Genomic DNA, 17,469 nt, shown 5'->3' with positions numbered 1-17,469 from the left:
TCTATATCTATATCTATCTATACCTATCTATATAAATGTATCAAAGTTATACTTTAAATGTGTACAGTTTATTGTATGTTACCAATGTACCATTTTTAAAAAATGGCTGCAACAAAAAATGCATTAAATTCACTGGTTTTACAATGGTATATTTTTAGTCTCTTGGAGTACAATGACAAGGAAAATATGAGTCAAACCTTCATTGTCAGGGCACAAGCAAACAAAGAGGCTTATAATTGCAATTTGATGTAATGTGAGCTACTATGACTGGTGGATTATGGTTATCCTGGTGGTGACAGATACAGGAGAGGAAGATTTCTTCTCCCAGGAAGATTTCCTGGAAGCAGTGGTGCTGTGTTCAGCATTTAAGGGCAAATGGAAGCTGGAGATAAAGGTGGGGCTTATGATAACAGGGTCTTCCTTCATAATACCAAGGTCAGGATAAGAGTTGTTGTATTTCCCCAGAGACTTCATTTTATTCATGCCACACCAAAGCTATATTTCCCCAGAAGTCACATCACAGTAAAATAATCATTGCATTGGCATGCACCTTTAACCATATGCACAAAGCAAGGATGTGACATCTTTTGTTGCACTCTGCTGTTGTGTACCATCAAATCAGAACTGACCCATAGCTCACCCTCCAGCACGTCTTCTGAGGCAATTAATCATACGAGAGGAGATTCTCCATCCTTCTCCCACAGAGCAGCTAGTGAGTGCAAACTACGTCTTTGGGGAGAATTGTAGAACAGCTTCTTACCACTAGGCCACCAGAGCTCCTGTATTATTATTTATATGCAATTACATTTTTAAGATCTACCCCTCCCACTACATTACTTGTTCCATGAGGATAAGGACTAGGTGTCCTATTTACTGACCTCCACTCTGGTGACCTAGTGGTAAGAATAGGGAAGTCTGCTTTCATTCTTTTTCACGAATACCAATGTCTTGTAAATTCTGTGGGAAAGTTCTGTCCTATAGGGGTGGCATGAGTTGGAATCAGTTCAAAAGCATTAGATACAGTTTTGAATTTAGTATTTGGATAAGTACAGATCCACTAGAACTACATCTTACTGACAACCTGGACATGGGTCAAAATTATTGTAACAAGTATAAAAGGGTCCAACTGTATCCTTATTTTTATTTTGTCCTAGTTTTGACCCTGCTCATTTCTGCTCTCATCCTCTTTGGCCCTTTACCCCACATATTTATCCTCATAGTTTTGTGTCTGGGAACTCTTTCTTCTCCTGGTCTGCGTCAGGGTGATTTGCCCTGGGATGGGATGTTGGCCTACCTACTCTAAACAAGTTGGATGTCTTGGATCCTGACTCAGAGGTCACTCATGTGTTGTTTCTCCTCCTCATCCTCACTTGCAGCACTTCTCTACGCCACCATTTTTGGGAACGTGACCACCATTTTCCAGCAGATGTATGCCAACACCAACAGGTACCATGAGATGCTCAACAGTGTCCGGGACTTCCTGAAGCTCTACCAGGTGCCTAAAGGACTGAGTGAGCGAGTCATGGACTATATTGTATCTACCTGGTCCATGTCCAGAGGCATTGACACAGAAAAGGTGAGGAGCCCGAGGACCTCTGAGAACCCCTAACTCAGGCTCAGGCGCTCTGTGGACAATAGTGCTCAAGCCTAGCTGTATGTCAGAATTCACTTGGATAATTCTGAATTTCTACATCTTCTTTCCAGAGCTTTACATTGCTTCCAGTTCAGCCTTATCAAGGACTAACAATTAAGGGCAGCTATTTAAAAACCTAGAAAGGCAGAATTTCTTGAACCTGTATGATAAGATCAGGACTGAAACTATGATGAGACCATTAATATTACTGATATCCTATTGCTTTGGGTCCTAATAAGTCACAGCTCTATTACTGATCCTATCTTATACACTTGGATATATTATTCATCATGAGTTATTTTATAGGATTTTTTTTAAAAAATCCATTTTTATGACTCAGTTGGTTTTTGTAAGTTTGAGTTTCAGTAGTGGGTTTTTTTGGTACCTCTTTATCCCACTTAAGTGCCGCACTTAACCTTATCTTAGTCCGAGCCCTGATGAGAATCCTTCATGTATTAGTTAAAACAGATTTTCTCCCTAGCCCCAAATGCATGGAATCAGAATTTGTGAGACAGGAAGATAGTAAACTTATACATTTTTTAAAATTAAATTGTGTTTTTAATTGTGATTTTAATGAAAGTTTACAAAAAGTTGGATTTTCATTCACTCATTTTTGCACATGTGCCCACACCCCACCCTTCCCCCAGTTCATTTTTTTAAAAAAAATTTATTGTTGCATAATTGCCTCTCTCTCACCCCCTTTAAACTTATATTTTTAACAAGTATACAATTGATCTCATGTAGGGAGCTCATTTTAGGTGACCTACCTGTAGGTGGTAGGAAGCCGCACTGCAATCTCAAAGGCACATGGTTCAAATCCATCAGCTTCTCCTTGGGAGAAGAGTGGACAATCTTCTCCCATTCTATTAACTGCCTCTGAAAACCTGCCAGAGGGTCAGCTATGGGTTAGTTTCAACTCTATGGTGCATACAACAATGAAAGCAACAACAATGTTAGATAAATCTGTAAAACACCAAACAAGAACTAACATAATTTTACTTGATCAGAGCATCAGTTAGGCCCTTTTTAGGCATCAGCGTTCCCATCTGTAAAATGGACATGAGAATTTTGGTGGAGCAGTGGGTTAAGCTTTGGGTTGCTACTTAAAAGTTGGTGGTTCAAACAAACCATCAGTTACTCTAGTGCGATTCAAATTGAGACTGAAGAAAATGAAAACAAGTCTTTCAGAACCAAAATAGGATCTTGAGTCTATCCCACCTGGATTTAAAAATCATCATGTTTGAAGCATTGAACACCAAAGATCAAAATCAGATGAGTTGTGGGATGACATCAAGGATATTATTCATGAAGAGTGAAAAGATTACTAAAAAGGAGAGGGTGGGGGGAAGCCAAAATGGATGTCAAAGGAGGACCTAAAAATGGCACTAAGAGCTTTGAGAAACCAAAACAAAGGGAAGAGATACCAAAGTAAAAGAGCTGAACAAACAGTAAATCCTTTGATGAATTTTTGTCCTAATTCTGTATCTTCCCAAATATTGTTACTAAAAACACCACACATATTTTTAAAAAAATTTCAAAGGGTAGCCTTAGAAGGCAAAGGTATTGTAGTGAAATGTGCACAGAACTGGAACTGGAGAATAAAATAGGAAGAACTCACTCAGAATTTCTCAAGCTGAAAGAGCTCAAAACCAAATTCAAGCCTCGAGTTGCAATACTTAGAGATGCTATGGACAAAATCCTGAATGACCCAGGAAGAATCAAAAGAAGATGGAGAGAATACTTAGAATCACTGTACCAGAAAAAATTGGCTGACACTGAACTATTTCTGGGAGTACCATATGATTATTCTCAAACTGTAATGCAAACTAGACCTAGACCAAGAGACTATTGTGCAAACAGAACAAAGGAAAGCTGCATGCATGGTTTAAAATTCGGAAAGGTGTGCATTAGGGTTGTATCCTTTCTCCCCAATCTGTCTGCTGAGCAAATTATCCAAGAAGCTGGACTCTGTGAAGAAGAATGTGGTATCAAAATTGGAGAAAGAGTTATCAATAACCTATTATTAACCACATGACAAAATCTTGCTTGCCGAAAGTGGAGAGGACTTGAATTGCTTGCTGTGCCTGATTCAGACCATGTTCTTTTCCATAACTTGCTGTGCTGTTGAGAGCCAGGCAATGAATAAGGATAACATAAAAGAGTTGATGTCTGTGAGTTGTGGTGTTGAAGAAGAGTGCTGAAAGTTCCATGGACTGCTAAAAGAACAAACACATATGTCTTGGAGAAGGAGCAGCCAGAGAGGTCCTGAGAGGCAAAAGTGATAAAGCCGCAACTAACACTGAAAGGTGGAGGGTCAGTGAGAGGGTGAAAGACCCTCAAGCAGATGGATTGACACAGTGACTATGGCAATGGCTCAGGTATATCAAAGATGGTGACGGCAGTGCAGCATGATAGGACAGACAGAGTTCATAGGGTTGCTATTGGTTGTACTTGATTAGATGGCACCTAACAACAAAAAGCTTCTCTTCAGGAGAAAGACGTAGCAGTCTGCTTCTGTAAAGATTACCACCTTGGAAACTCAATGAAGCACTTCTACTCTGTCCTGTGAGGTTGCTGTAAGGAGGAATTGGCTCAACAGGCAGTGAATTTGATTTTATTTTTTATTTAAAATGGATGTGGGGATGAACCCCTGTTGTTCTTTAATAATTATACTACTCTAGATGCTTCAATAAGAAAATCCAATGATGGTAAAAGAATAAAAGGAAGATGTAATTGACTTTATAGTGTTTCTGTAGGGATTATCTACTTTTTATATCTCTGATAAGGAAAGATTTAATCCTAAATCACTTTCCCCTGCTATTAAGTCTTTTGATTGAAGTCCCTCCCTGTGAATTCTCAGATAATCTTTATTTCTTTCCATATTGATGTTAGAACAAGGAAAACAAAAAAGATAATACCAGTGCAAAAATACCCCTGGGTACATTTAAAACAAAATTGCAGTGGTCTGGGGATTGGCTATCCCTGTTCCTAGTCTTACTTTGTCAGGTTCAGGTTCAGAGCTGACAGTTTTGAAAAAATTCAAACAACATGGAACTATTCCTTAAGGGGAAGGCTAGCTTTATCTGGCCAGCTTCTACCATGATAATAAAGACAACAGTGACACAGGTCTAGCTCTCATTTCTTGAGCACTGAGAAATTAAGCAGTAAGTACAAATATTTGTCATTTATCCTAGTGCCTGGTTCTGCACTAATGTTCTTCTCTGCACCCACACTGCCCATTAGATGTCAAATAAACTTTGGGAGAAAGGCACTTTTTTTTTTCCTGGGGAGAGGTGAAGACACAGTTATTATGTGTCGTCAAGCTGAAACCAACACTTGGAGCTAACCCTCCACTGGATTTTGAGAGGCTATGAATGCAAGGGAAGAGATTGCTTGTTTTTCTCCTGGGAAAGCAACTGGTGGATTCGAACTGCCTGCCTTTGAGTTGGCAGCACACTCAAAGCTATCCACTAGGCTACCAATTGATTTTACTAACAGCTCCCTATAACATACTCAAGAAATGGAAAAAAAAATTCAACCCGGTTTTGTCGAACTTTAAAGTTTATTCTTTTCCTATGATTATTCTTTAGTTATTGTAATTATTTAAGACATTTACTGGAAGGAAGAAGGATGAGTTCCAATGGAGTGATTCTCATTTAGGGTGGAATTTAGCCCTTCAACCACCTGCCTCAGACCCACCCATTGTTCCTTTTTTTCTCTTTCAACAATGCCCTAGGGCCTGTGTGAACTTTGGTGCCTGGCAGCTGATGGAGCAGAATGGAACTTTGATCTCTCTGCCTGGGGCTCCTTTTCCCAGGGGGCCAGGATGCCACTGTAAATCTGGTTTCTGGAAATGGGCCCTTCTCTGTTCTCCCTACAGAGACAGCTTAACTGCTTAAGGGAGCCTCCCTGCTGCCTCTTTCCTGAAGGCCTTTGAGATTTGCCCCAGGTCCTAGTCTTCTGTAAGAGGGAACCCAGAAAGCCACTGCAAAGCCCTCGCCTGGCACTGGCTTCCTGTAGGAATCTGTGGGACTAGACCAGTCCTGTTGGGCCTACTCTTACCCTGACTTCCCCTTCCCCACCCCTTTCTTTTTTAAGTTGAGCAAAAATATATGTATTCAAACATTTGCCAACTCTTACTGTTTTGATTGTATAATTCTGGGACATTAATGGCATTCATCATGTCCTACAATCACTACTATTCTTTTCCAAATTATTCCAGCACCATTAAACTGAATCCCAGTGCCCTTAAGCTAAACGTGTCTTGCCTCCTGGGTCAGAAGGGTAAGTGTCTTGCCTCCTGGGTCAGAAGGGTCAATGATGACCAGGGCAGATAAAGGGTGACTTCTTTAGTTTAACCAGTAATTAGCTGATGACCTTGAACATTCCATTTGCCCCTGTGAGTTTCAGTTGACCTGTGAGGCCCCTTTCAACTGTGATCTGGATTTTAGAGCCTTCTTCAGATGCCTAGCTGCTGCTGCTGCTTCAACAACAACAATAACAACAACCAAACATGAGTCTACCTCTCTCGAGCCCTTGCTGGGTGCCCAGCATATGTGTGTGGATTTTCCACTTAATTCAGCAGCTCATGGAACCTGCAAGATAATTCTAGACTCAAATTTGGAATGACCCTAGGAAAAAAAAAGGAAAAAAAGCTTAGTATCATTTAAATTCTTATTAAGTGATGGAGGATCTGAATTTAGATCTGATTCTAAAATCTGCCCTCTTACCCAGTGTTCTGACCTCCCCACTCTGTGGAAGTCCCATTTGCCATTTCCTTGGTGACATCTTCCTGTCTCGCAAATCAAAGTAAGAACAGTACCTCCTTAGAACTAAACAGCAGAGAAGGTGGCCTGGGAGGGCTGTGCCGTGTGGGGCCTTAGACTGGCCCTTTCCTTAAGTTAGAGGGTCCAGACCCCTCTGACCTGCCCCCACTGTGAAGCCAATAAAGCCGTGATGACTGTTAGAGGTGACTGATGGTCTCCACAGGCTGTACTTTCTCCTCACACACACTCTCCCGCAGCTCCGGGAACGATGCCCAGGAATAAAACATTGTCCCCGTGCCAAAGCCTTGTTCCAGCCTCCACCAGCAAAGCCCAACCCAGGAGAAACCAAATATGTAAAGTTGCGCTCACCTGGAGAATAAATCTTGGTTCTGAACCTCTGGGCACAGTTTTGACACGATGTGCAGAATGTTCGCCGCACTCTCATCTTCCCTGGAGTTACGCTTGAAGACAAGAGGACTCAAATTAAATCTGTATTTCTGCGTTAATAACTTTTGAGGAGATGCACTTAGCAAGCACACTACTCAAGAACCGAATTTTCCTCCCTCCCCGCATCAATCAGCCATCCACCCTCACACACCATCTCCCTGCCCTGTAAACGTAAGATCAGAAGACTGAGGCACACAGAGGGTGGGGATCTACACTGAGCCCCTGCGTGAGCCAGGCACTGTCCTGCGTAGTGTGAGCGTGGTGTCATTTCATTTACTACTCACAAATCAGTGATAAACCAAATCAGTACCTGTCAAGCCAGTTTAAGATCATGGCGACTCATCGAGTGTCAGAGTAGAACTGAGTTCCACGAGATAGATGCTCAGTGGGTGATTTGGGGGGAAGTAGATCACCAGGGCTTTCTTCTGAGGTGCCTCTGAGTAGAGTTGAATCTCCAACTTTTTTATTGTTAGCAGCTAAGCACTTTAACCACATGTACCATTCAGAGACTACATTGTGTAGGAGAATTGAGGTATAGAGCAGTTAAGTAACATGGACTGAATGGAGCTGAGATTTCAACTCTTTGATTTCCCCTTCCCACTGCTATACCTCAATGTAGAGCACAGGTTCTCCCACAGAAGGACAGGATTATGTGAAAACTAGGCAAGGAGACACCTCAGTTGGGTTTTGAAGCCGGCTAAGAAACTTCCAAGTAGAGTGGTGAATCCTGGATGCCAAGGCGAATGAGTTATGCTAGGGCAGAGAGGCACGATGAGGAAGAACCCAGCAACTCAGGCAAATGTCTTCACTTGGCGTGCTTGATTTTACACATTCAGCTTTGCTCACAGGCTGGCTGTGAGAAATGAAATGGTTATTTAAGAAATGCTCGTGATTTTGTCCAGTTGAAAAATGTCTATTGTGCCGCTTAATGCCTGTTATGTAAGAAGGTACATAAGGGTTCCTTGCAAAAATTGTGTCCAAGAAAAATGCTGCTTCCTCTGAGAATATATTCATTTCATTTTGAATTTTTGGATGCTGAAAGAGAAATTACCAATTTACTGGTTTGGGGTGGCTGTAGAGCACAGGAGCTACTTAGAATTTAAACTAGACTCTGAAGTCAAACAAATTCCTTTGAAATCCCAGGCCTACCACTTCCTGTGTGTCTTTGGATATATTCCTTAACTTTTCTATGCCTCAGTTTCCTCACATGTAAAGTGGGCATAATAATATCATTTACATGAGCATGAAATGTGTGGGTTGTTTGTTCTTGTTATGTGTTGTCAAGTCAACTGCAACTCATAGCAACTCTATGTACAATGGCCCTAAACTCTGCTCTACCCTGTGCCAATCTTATTGTCTCCAATGCACCTACTCCCGTTACCCCAGTCACTGAATCAATCCATCTCATCAAGGGTCTTCCTCTCTTGTGCTGTCCCTCCACCCCCCTAAGCATGATGTCCCTCTCCAAGGACTAGTCCCTCCCTGCAACATGTCCAAAGTATTTAAGATATGTGTGTAATATTTATAAGTATAAAATCACACTCCTCCCTGCCCTTCTATCTTTATTTTTCTTCTTATAATTTATTGCAAAATTTTATTTTCCTTCTTTTGCCTGTTGTTTGTCTTGTCCCACAGGGTGATAAGTTACATAAGGGCAGCAATCTTTATCTTGTTTAGTCATTACTAGGTTCTCCAAGCTGAGGATGAGGCCCGGCATACAGTCCAAACTCCAAAGCCAAACCCACTGCCCTCAAATCAATTCCAATTCATGGCAAGCATCCACTGGGTTTCCAAAGCTATAAATCTTTACAAGAAGATATTTCCTCATCTTTCTTCCAAGGAGCACCTGGTGGATTCTTGGCACACATGGAGCCACCGTGAATCATATTCAGCTTTAGAGCAATAGGAACAATATTTGGCTGGAATGTGCTCTCACCTGGCTCACTCCAGCACACTGTGCATAATGTCACCTCATCAGAGAAGCCTTCCCAGACCACTACAGTTAAGGAGCCCCATAATCCAGTCCCTGACTCTCAACCTCCTATCCTGCTTCATTTTCACCAACACACTTTGCATGCATCATTGTGGTCATTATGTCTATCCCATAAGTAAATGAGCTTCACAAGGGCAGGATCCTTGGCTGTCTCGTTGACCAGTGATCAAAAGAGTTTATATAGTTTAGCGGGTGCTGCTGCTACTTCTGCTCTGGAGGGTAAGTGTCTATGGACTGGAGGCCACAACAGAACCCTGATGCTGTTTCTCCCTGTGCCCAACCAGGTCCTGCAGATCTGCCCCAAGGACATGAGAGCCGACATCTGTGTACATCTGAACCGCAAGGTGTTCAAGGAGCACCCAGCCTTCCGACTGGCCAGTGATGGCTGCCTGCGGGCACTGGCCATGGAGTTCCAAACTGTGCACTGTGCACCAGGAGACCTCATCTACCATGCGGGCGAGAGCGTTGACAGCCTCTGCTTTGTGGTCTCTGGCTCCCTGGAGGTGATCCAGGATGATGAGGTGGTGGCCATCTTAGGTAGGTGTTGTCTCTGCTGGCCTCTGAGGCCCCACCCAGTTGGTTTAGCTACTGATCCGCTCCATGTCACTGATGCTGGTGGCTAGAGATGGCTCCATGAGACATGGACAATATGTAGCATTCATTCAGCGAATGAATAAACACTTGTTAATTGTCATAGTAGGCAAATCATTGCTGGGGACTAATGGGGTGTTTTAATGGCAAAATTTTAGTTTTGTCCTTAACGGGCTTCTAGTTAGCAGTAAAGATGAAAGGTTAAGCAGACAATTGCAAGATACTAGATAAAGCAGTATATAACCCAGTGTTCAGGTGTTGGGGAAGTTTCCTGGAAGAAGTGACACTGACGCTGAAGTTGAAAAGTTGAGAACAAGTTAGCATAAAGAGGAGAAGGGAAGAACGAGCATTCTAAGTAGAATGGAAAGCATTTGAAGCTGTGCTGAGAAAGACAGAGAAAGACAGAGAAAGAGAAAATACGATTCATTGAACTACAACTAATTCAATGTGACTGGAGCACACAGAACAAGAAGAGACATTCTAGTGGATGGGGCCGGAGAGAGAGATAAACACAAGGCAGATCATGGGTTCCTGGCTGGCTCTGTCAGCCAAGGGAAGTGGCTTAGATTTTGTTAAGGACAGACAATGAAGAGTTAAAGCAGAAGAACATTATCACCCGATCTGTATTAGAGAGAAAACTGGAGCTGCGGCTCGGATAGTGGGTTGAAGAGAGAAAATATGGTCAGAGGCAAGTTTGGAGGCATGTTGTGTGGGAGGAAGTTGACGATGACCTTAACTATTATGCTGGTGGGCAGATGGAGAGAAGCAGATAGAGTTGAGATATTTAAGAGGTAGAAATTAACAGTATCTGAGGACAGATTTACTGTGAAGGAAGACAGGGAAGTCAAGGAGGATGGTAAGACATACCACTTGGAACAAGGAGAGACTGGTGGGCCATTCACTCACTAAGGGCCACAGAAGGAAGAACAGAGGCAGGGTTGTTATGGGGCATGTTGGCATTTGAGATACTGAGCATCAGCGGCCTTTGGGAGACTCATCTGATTGACTGGGATAACTCCAAAACAGCTCTTTATCGGTAGAAGTCTACCTTTTAATAGACAGACTAATAGTAGACTTAACTTATGGATCGCATATTGACTTAGTGATAAGGAGTTGCCTTGTCCACCCAAAGACATATGGTTTTAATCTACCAGATGCTCTGTGAGAGAAAGCTGAGCAGTCTCCTCTAAAAACCCTCTGGAGAGTCAGATGAGTTGGTTCCAACTTGGCAGTATACAATAGCAACATTTTCAGTGCCAAGTATTTAGTACATAGATATTAATTTAATCCTTAAGGCAACCCTAAGAGTTGGTTTTACTCTCCCCATTTTGTAGATAGAATAATTAGCGCTTGTTGTTGTTATTGTTGTGTACCATTGAGTTGGAACCAACCCAAAGCTGACCCTACAGTTAAAAGACTCTCATAGCTGATGAGGCATCACAGATAGTGAAGCCCATAAAGGGAGCGTCCTGGCATCTCTCTGACTCCATAAACATCTACCCTCACACATTTCATAATACTGCAATCTTAATGATAATTAAGGTCATTTTCTGACCCACTAAACTATCTAGCAAGGCATTTTAGACACGTTTATCTTCATTTTCACATGACTGTTTAAGAAACTCAGGCAGGGAGTGGTTACGTTACTCTTGGCTTAGCATAATTTTTAAATTATAATTTAAATGAAAATCTAAGTAGAGAAATTTTTCTATTAGCTGTTATTAAGTCAGTCCCAGATTCACCATGACCCCATGCTCAACAAGATTGGACCATTGTGGGCCATAAGGTTTTCACTGATTGGTGTTCAGAAGTAAATCACCTTTGTTCCTGTGCCATCATTTCTGAAAGCTCCACTGAAAACCATTTAGGATTATAGCAGTTTCTAAGTCTCCACAGATGATGGAAGATGATGATGATGATGGATGATGGCTGGATGTGAGATGCATGGACCAAGAATCAAACTCAGCTCTCCCATTTGAAAATGAGAATTTTGCCACTGACACACCAATGTCTCCAGTAGATACATAGATGGTGTTACTATTTATTATTTAAATACCATGTCTTTGTTCCTGTTTGACTTTGGAACTTATAACTTCTTTCTTGTTTTCCCTTTTGATTGTATTATACTCCAATTAATCTAAAGATGATTTCTGTTCCTTCACATGCTAGCGAATGGTCAGAAGGAAACTTGAGGAGAGATTGGGTTGAGGATGGAAACGGAAACCATTTAATAAAAAGAAGTGCTCTGGATTCCGTTGTGTCCATTTAACTCTGAAGATCAGCTTTTTTTGTTTCCTGCTTTTCCCATCCACCTATAAACAAGACTTGACTGTGTTAAAGGAAGACCCTGTATGAGATGCATTGACTCAGTGACTCAAGTAATGGGGGTATGTGTGTCGGAGACAATGAAATTGGCTCCAGAGAGAGCAGGGTTCAGAGCTGTTGTACATAGGATCACTATGAGTTGTAAGTGATCTGATGGCATTTGACAACAACAAGGAACAAGCACATGAAGGCTAAAAATGCTGTTTTAGTCTATGTGAAGAGAAAAGGCATTTGTCTTTTAATATTCATTAGTGACCTGGAGAAAGAGGACTTTGGATTAGCTGTTGGCCCAGCTAAGAATAGTAACTGGTGGCTCCTGAATTTGAATGAGATCTTTGATGTAGGATGTGAGATTTGAGTGTCTTTTGAGTTGTCTTTCATCTATCTCCCCACTGATAACTCGCTTTTCAAAGGAATCTAGGAATCAGCGCATTCCCTCTTACATATCCATGCACAGGCCATCTTTAATGTTCAATATTAAGCAACTGGGGAGCTCTGGTGGCCTAGTAGTAAGAATCTGCACTGTAATCCCAAAGGCACATGGTTTGAATCCAACAGCTGCTCCACAGGAGAAGGATGGGCACACTCTTTCCATGCCTCTGAAAATTTTACTATACTGCCTTTGAAAACCTGCTGGAGGGTCAACTATGGGCTGGTTCCAACTCGGTGGTATACAATGACAACATTAAACAACTGAACTACTATGAAGTTGGTTTGGACACCTACTCAGACATGGAGGTATACTAGAGTAAACAGCTTCTTTATAGCATCTTCTCATTTACCCTTAATGCGTGCTTTTGGTGGGGCAGTGACCAGGGCTTGATTCATTGAAGATTTATTTAGTTGGCAATTGACTACTTCTTCAGACCCAGCCCTCTGCCTTGGACACTCATGGGCCTTTTGCCTACACCAACTATCAATGGGGGGATACGACCTTGGAGATAAGCTGGGATCTCCTAATTCAGAGTGATCCTCACCCTCAATCTGTGCAAAAGACTAAAGAAGTCATCTCATTTATATTCCCAGGAACCAGATTGAACACCAAAACTAGATCCAAGCTCATTTTACTAAAGAGCTTGTTACTTTCAGGAAGTTCTTACTGAGTAAGTCTTTGGAGTCAAACTGAATTCTCAGTCTTAGAGATTTCAAGTTATTTGCTTTCTGGAAACAAAATTATTTTTTTTATTATTCTTTTCCACCTCCCTGGTAATATCTTTTGCCTCATTCCAGAAATCATTTTTTTTCTTGCAAGGCATTTCAAGCATGCAGTGAGTGTTAGAACTAGATTTTTATTGTCATTTGAAGTGACAAGGAAGATTTATTGAACATCTACTATTTCTTCAGACACCTTCATAGGAGCATGGGCCAAAACATTTTCCCTGCCTTTGAGAAGCTTTTGAAAGTGGAGGAGGCTGGCATAAATATGGCAATGATCACAATCACATTCTATACAAGTATATTCTAATCTAGTCTCTGTATGTTTCCATACAAGGAATACTGCAGGAGAATATATAGAGAAGAAGGATAGGAAATCTCCTCCTGTGCAATTAATTAACTGCCTCTGAAAACCCATTGGAAGGTCAGCTATGGGTTGGTTTGACTCAATGGGACAGAACAACAACAATAACAACACTAAGGTAAGCTTAAGGAACTCTAGTGGCCTAGTGGTAAGAAACTGCTGCAGTCCTGAAGTCACAGGGTTTAAATCCACCAGCTACTCCACAGAGAAAAATGAGCAATCTCCTCCCATGAGGTTAATTGCTTCTGAAACGTCACTGGAAAGTTGGCTATAAATCAGTTCTGGCTTGATGGTAAACAACAACAACAATTAAGGATTGCTGTGTATCTGGAAGTAATGGTGGTTCAATGATTCAATTCCTGCCGGCCATGTAGGAGGCTCAGGTTGGATTCCCAGCCAGTGTATTTCGTGTACAGCCACCACCAGTCTGTCAGCAGAGACCTGCGTGTTGCTATGATACTAAAAAGCAGATCATCCAGACTGAAATGGATTCAAGAAAGACATAGTGATCTAGTCCTAAAAAATCAGCCAATGAAAACACAATAGGTCACATGAAATACATAAATTAAGTGTATAGAGACCAGGGTATACCAGAGACGGAGGGGAAGGGAGTGGTGAAAGGATGATACAATGCTTAGGGAATGCTGAGCTTCTGCTAAAGATAATGGGGAAATTCAGGAGTCCTTATTAGTGATGGCTGAAAACATGAGTGTAATTAACACCACTCATGTGAAGAGAATGTAGCAAGGACAAATGTTTTGACCTTAGAGTCTCCACAGATGAAAATAAAGATTCATATCACTAAATGAAATTAAATCCTGTGGCTAATAAAGTCCCATCTCAACTCTATCGTGTGAGTGACACAGGTGCAGGATGGACAGCATTTCATTCCATTGTGCCTGGGTTCACCGTGAATTGGGGGTCAACTGATGGCGGTAACAACAGCAGCAACAGTCCTACTCAGCCAGGATGCTAAAAGGAGGAAGGGGACTGGGTAAGGAGTCCTTTGCATAAAACAGGAAACATTAGAAAAAAGCCAGAGCTCATCCAGCTCATTCTTTTGCTCACTTGTCTCTCATTAACAGTTCACTCATTTACATGCTGCCTTCTGCTAATTAGCTTCCTCCTTTCCGTTCTTATTTCCACCCCCATTCCCTATTTAATTTTAGCACAGACTACAAGAATGAGGATAAGGGTCAGTACTCATAACTGGATGTGTTAAGATAAAAAAATGAAACTGTTTCTAAATGAGAATCCTCTAGAACAGTGTTTTTCAAGCTTTTGGACTATATTCATTCCATATGCAAAGTGCATATTATATTCTGAGCTAATATATGCACATGCACACACAACACTAGACACAAAATTGTATATTTGCTCTTGCTGGATGAAGCCCTAGTGGCATGGTCTGTAAGGAGTTGTGCTGCTAACCCAAGAGTCATGTTTCCCTAGGAGTTCAAATTCACCAGCAGCTCTGAGGGAGAAAGCTGGGTAGTCTCCTCCCATGCCGTTTACAGCTTTGGAAACTCAGTGGAGGGTCAGCTAGGAGTAGGTTCCAACTCAGCAGAAAGGAATGATGTGAAATGCACCCTGATGTTTTCTATTAGATTCCATTACCTTTCATTTTAAAATGACAGAGAAAGGAAAAAGTTATTATCATGACCCACTAAATTATTTTCTTGATCTGTTCACAGCCACAGTTTAAAATCGTGATCCCACAAACACATGCATTAGCTTACTTGGCTATAAATCCATGTGTATCTTGAAAATAGAAAATACAAAATAATCTCTTATTATCTCCTTATCCCATGATGTTCTCTGTCTGATTTTTGAGATTACATCCTTTCAGTTTCCTTTAGGAATTGTCTTAGGAATCCAAAAGGGAAGAGCATGCTTGATATTTCTCAAGCAGAAAGAACTGAAGAACAAATTCCAACCTTGAGTTGCATTGCTGAAGGATTCTATAGGCAAAATATTGAATGATGAAGGAAACATCTAAAGAAGATGAAATGAATACACAAATTTTCTGTTCCAAAAGGAAATGATCAACACTGAACCATTTCAAGAAGTTTCATGTGATCAAAGAAACAACAGCAGAGGTGGAATGGTGAATGAGTCAGGCTGGCAAATATACCTCTTTATCATAAGATCATAAAAAAATTACAGAGAAGTCTAACATAAACAATTTGAGTACCCTGAAAATTAGATGGAATTGCTGAGAGAGTGAGGTCAGGCACAAAAAAGAATGGAGGCATGAGTGGAGATCAGGTAATCAATACCATAAAGGAGGTCCCAGAGGGGCTTGGGTTCCATCCATAAAAGAAGAGGGGGAAAGTCCGACCTGCATTAGGGCATCCATCACTAAGAAGCCAGAATCTCATCCCTCTACTTCTCATGCCACAGCAAACTTCACCTGAATGTATAGGACATAGTGGGGGTCTCCAGAAAAGATCAACCTCTCTTCCCCCACCTTAAGCAGGCTAACATCACCTTGACCCTGGTGAGGAGATCCCTCTGAGCTCAATAAAGCCATTTATTAATTTTGCACTGAAAAAAGGGAATGCATATACAGAGGTTGGTAACTTGCACATATCTGTTCCCATAGAAACAGCATCCCCCTCACACAATAAAGTGCACCCACTAACATCATCAGGGTCCAGCTGATTAGTACAGTGAGCTGCCTGGCAGACTTTGCAAGGGATCAAAGGGGAACTCCCAGGCCCCACACACTGCCAGGAGTAGACTACTGAGTTGCTACCCTGTGGACCTTCCCTATAGCTGACAGCAGCCCAGTAGTAGTACATTATCGGCAGAGACTTAGAAGCATAGAAACCCCTGATTCAAAGAGAGTGAAGGACTCAGCAATTCAGGGCAGAGGCTCACAGATGCCTGTGCCACGGGGCAACAGGAAAAGCAACAGTAGCTCCATGTGTGGGCTCACACACACACAGACACACACCCCATCATTATTGTGGGTCCCACAGCATCTGGGCTAGACACACATTCCATTAAAGCAAAGGTCAACATGTACATAAACTGATCAATGTTTGACCACAATAATCATCAACCACCACCCGTTAAACAACACCCCCTCCCCACAGACAACAAATAGATAAACTACATGGACACAAACATGTCAAAATGAAAGGAGATAAAACATCTACAGGGAAAACATCATCTCAATGACCTAGAAGAATTAGACACCTGGAAGCCCCATAAATGACCAAAATCACTTATCACCAAAAAAAAAAGATCAAAACAGAGACAGCAAATATCACAGCAGCAGGAGGGTTAATGGAACACTCCAAGGATGAATTCAGTCAATGATGTTCAAGAAATAATGAAAGGAGGAAGAAATAGTTGAAGTGACAAGCAAAAGGCGAGAACTAATAAAAAAATCATTACAAGACAGAACAAATACAAAATGAAGGAAGAATATGGCAGTGCCCCCCCACCCCAAGCTTGATCAGTTCCTGAGAAACTTAAGAACACCTGAGCTGGTCACATCAAAGACCAGACCAGACAATGGATTCTGATAAGAGTCTGTGCTTGAGAAAACACAAAAAAGGCTAAAACCTAACTAAATTAACACGCCAAATTCTAAGACATACCATCTTAATCCTCCCCAGGACCCCTATAAAAAGGAACCCCCCCAAAACTGCCCGTGGGCCATTTGGATCCTGTCTGCATGCCATGTGGCTGGGTCACTTGGCATCCCTCTCAGACTGCGCAATAAAGGCCTGTTTGTTTCTTGGGACCAATTCCTTTCTTTATTTCTCTCCCTCACGTCCTCACACTCTTTTTTGATAACTAACACAAACAATGGGATATTAGAAAAATTTTATTTTTTTAAAATTTTTATTGTATTATTTTTACGAGTACCGTCAAATCAGATCTGACTGGTACAGGAGGAGATTGCCCCCTCCTTCTCCAGCAGAGCATCTGGTGGATTTGAACCACTTACCTCTGGTGTTGCAGTGCAGTGTCTTGCCACTAGGCCACCAAAGCTCCCTAGAAAAATATTTTTTTTTAAAATGCAATCCAATTAGAAGTGATATATGATTGAGTATTATGGTTAGCACAGGAATCCAGAATTAAGGTTGCATAGAGAAGTGTACTCGGGGTGGGCGGTGGGGGGAAGGGACGTGGGAATTGTATACTAATGAAGGAATTTTTTTTCTTTTTCTTTTTTTTT

At 41.6% G+C, this 17,469-nt stretch overlaps 1 protein-coding gene across 2 annotated transcripts in view; it reads left to right on the top strand.

Annotated features, from left to right (window-relative positions):
• KCNH1 (potassium voltage-gated channel, subfamily H (eag-related), member 1) overlaps positions 1–17,469 on the top strand; it is a 717,114-nt gene that overhangs the window by 516,079 nt on the left and 183,566 nt on the right. For both annotated transcript variants that reach the window (XM_006887955.1, XM_006887954.1), the window contains exons 8-9: positions 1,377–1,576; positions 9,124–9,376. In XM_006887955.1, the coding sequence (XP_006888017.1) occupies positions 1,377–1,576; positions 9,124–9,376 (453 nt within the window). The remainder of the gene's footprint in view (positions 1–1,376; positions 1,577–9,123; positions 9,377–17,469) is intronic.

This window comes from Elephantulus edwardii, unplaced genomic scaffold (genome assembly GCF_000299155.1).
Source record: "Elephantulus edwardii isolate Elephantulus edwardi_28Jun2011 unplaced genomic scaffold, EleEdw1.0 scaffold00063, whole genome shotgun sequence".
Classification (NCBI taxonomy): Eukaryota; Metazoa; Chordata; class Mammalia; order Macroscelidea; family Macroscelididae; genus Elephantulus; species Elephantulus edwardii.
The sequence above is the reverse complement of the archived record's forward strand: the minus strand, read 5'-3'. Positions and strand labels throughout refer to the sequence as shown.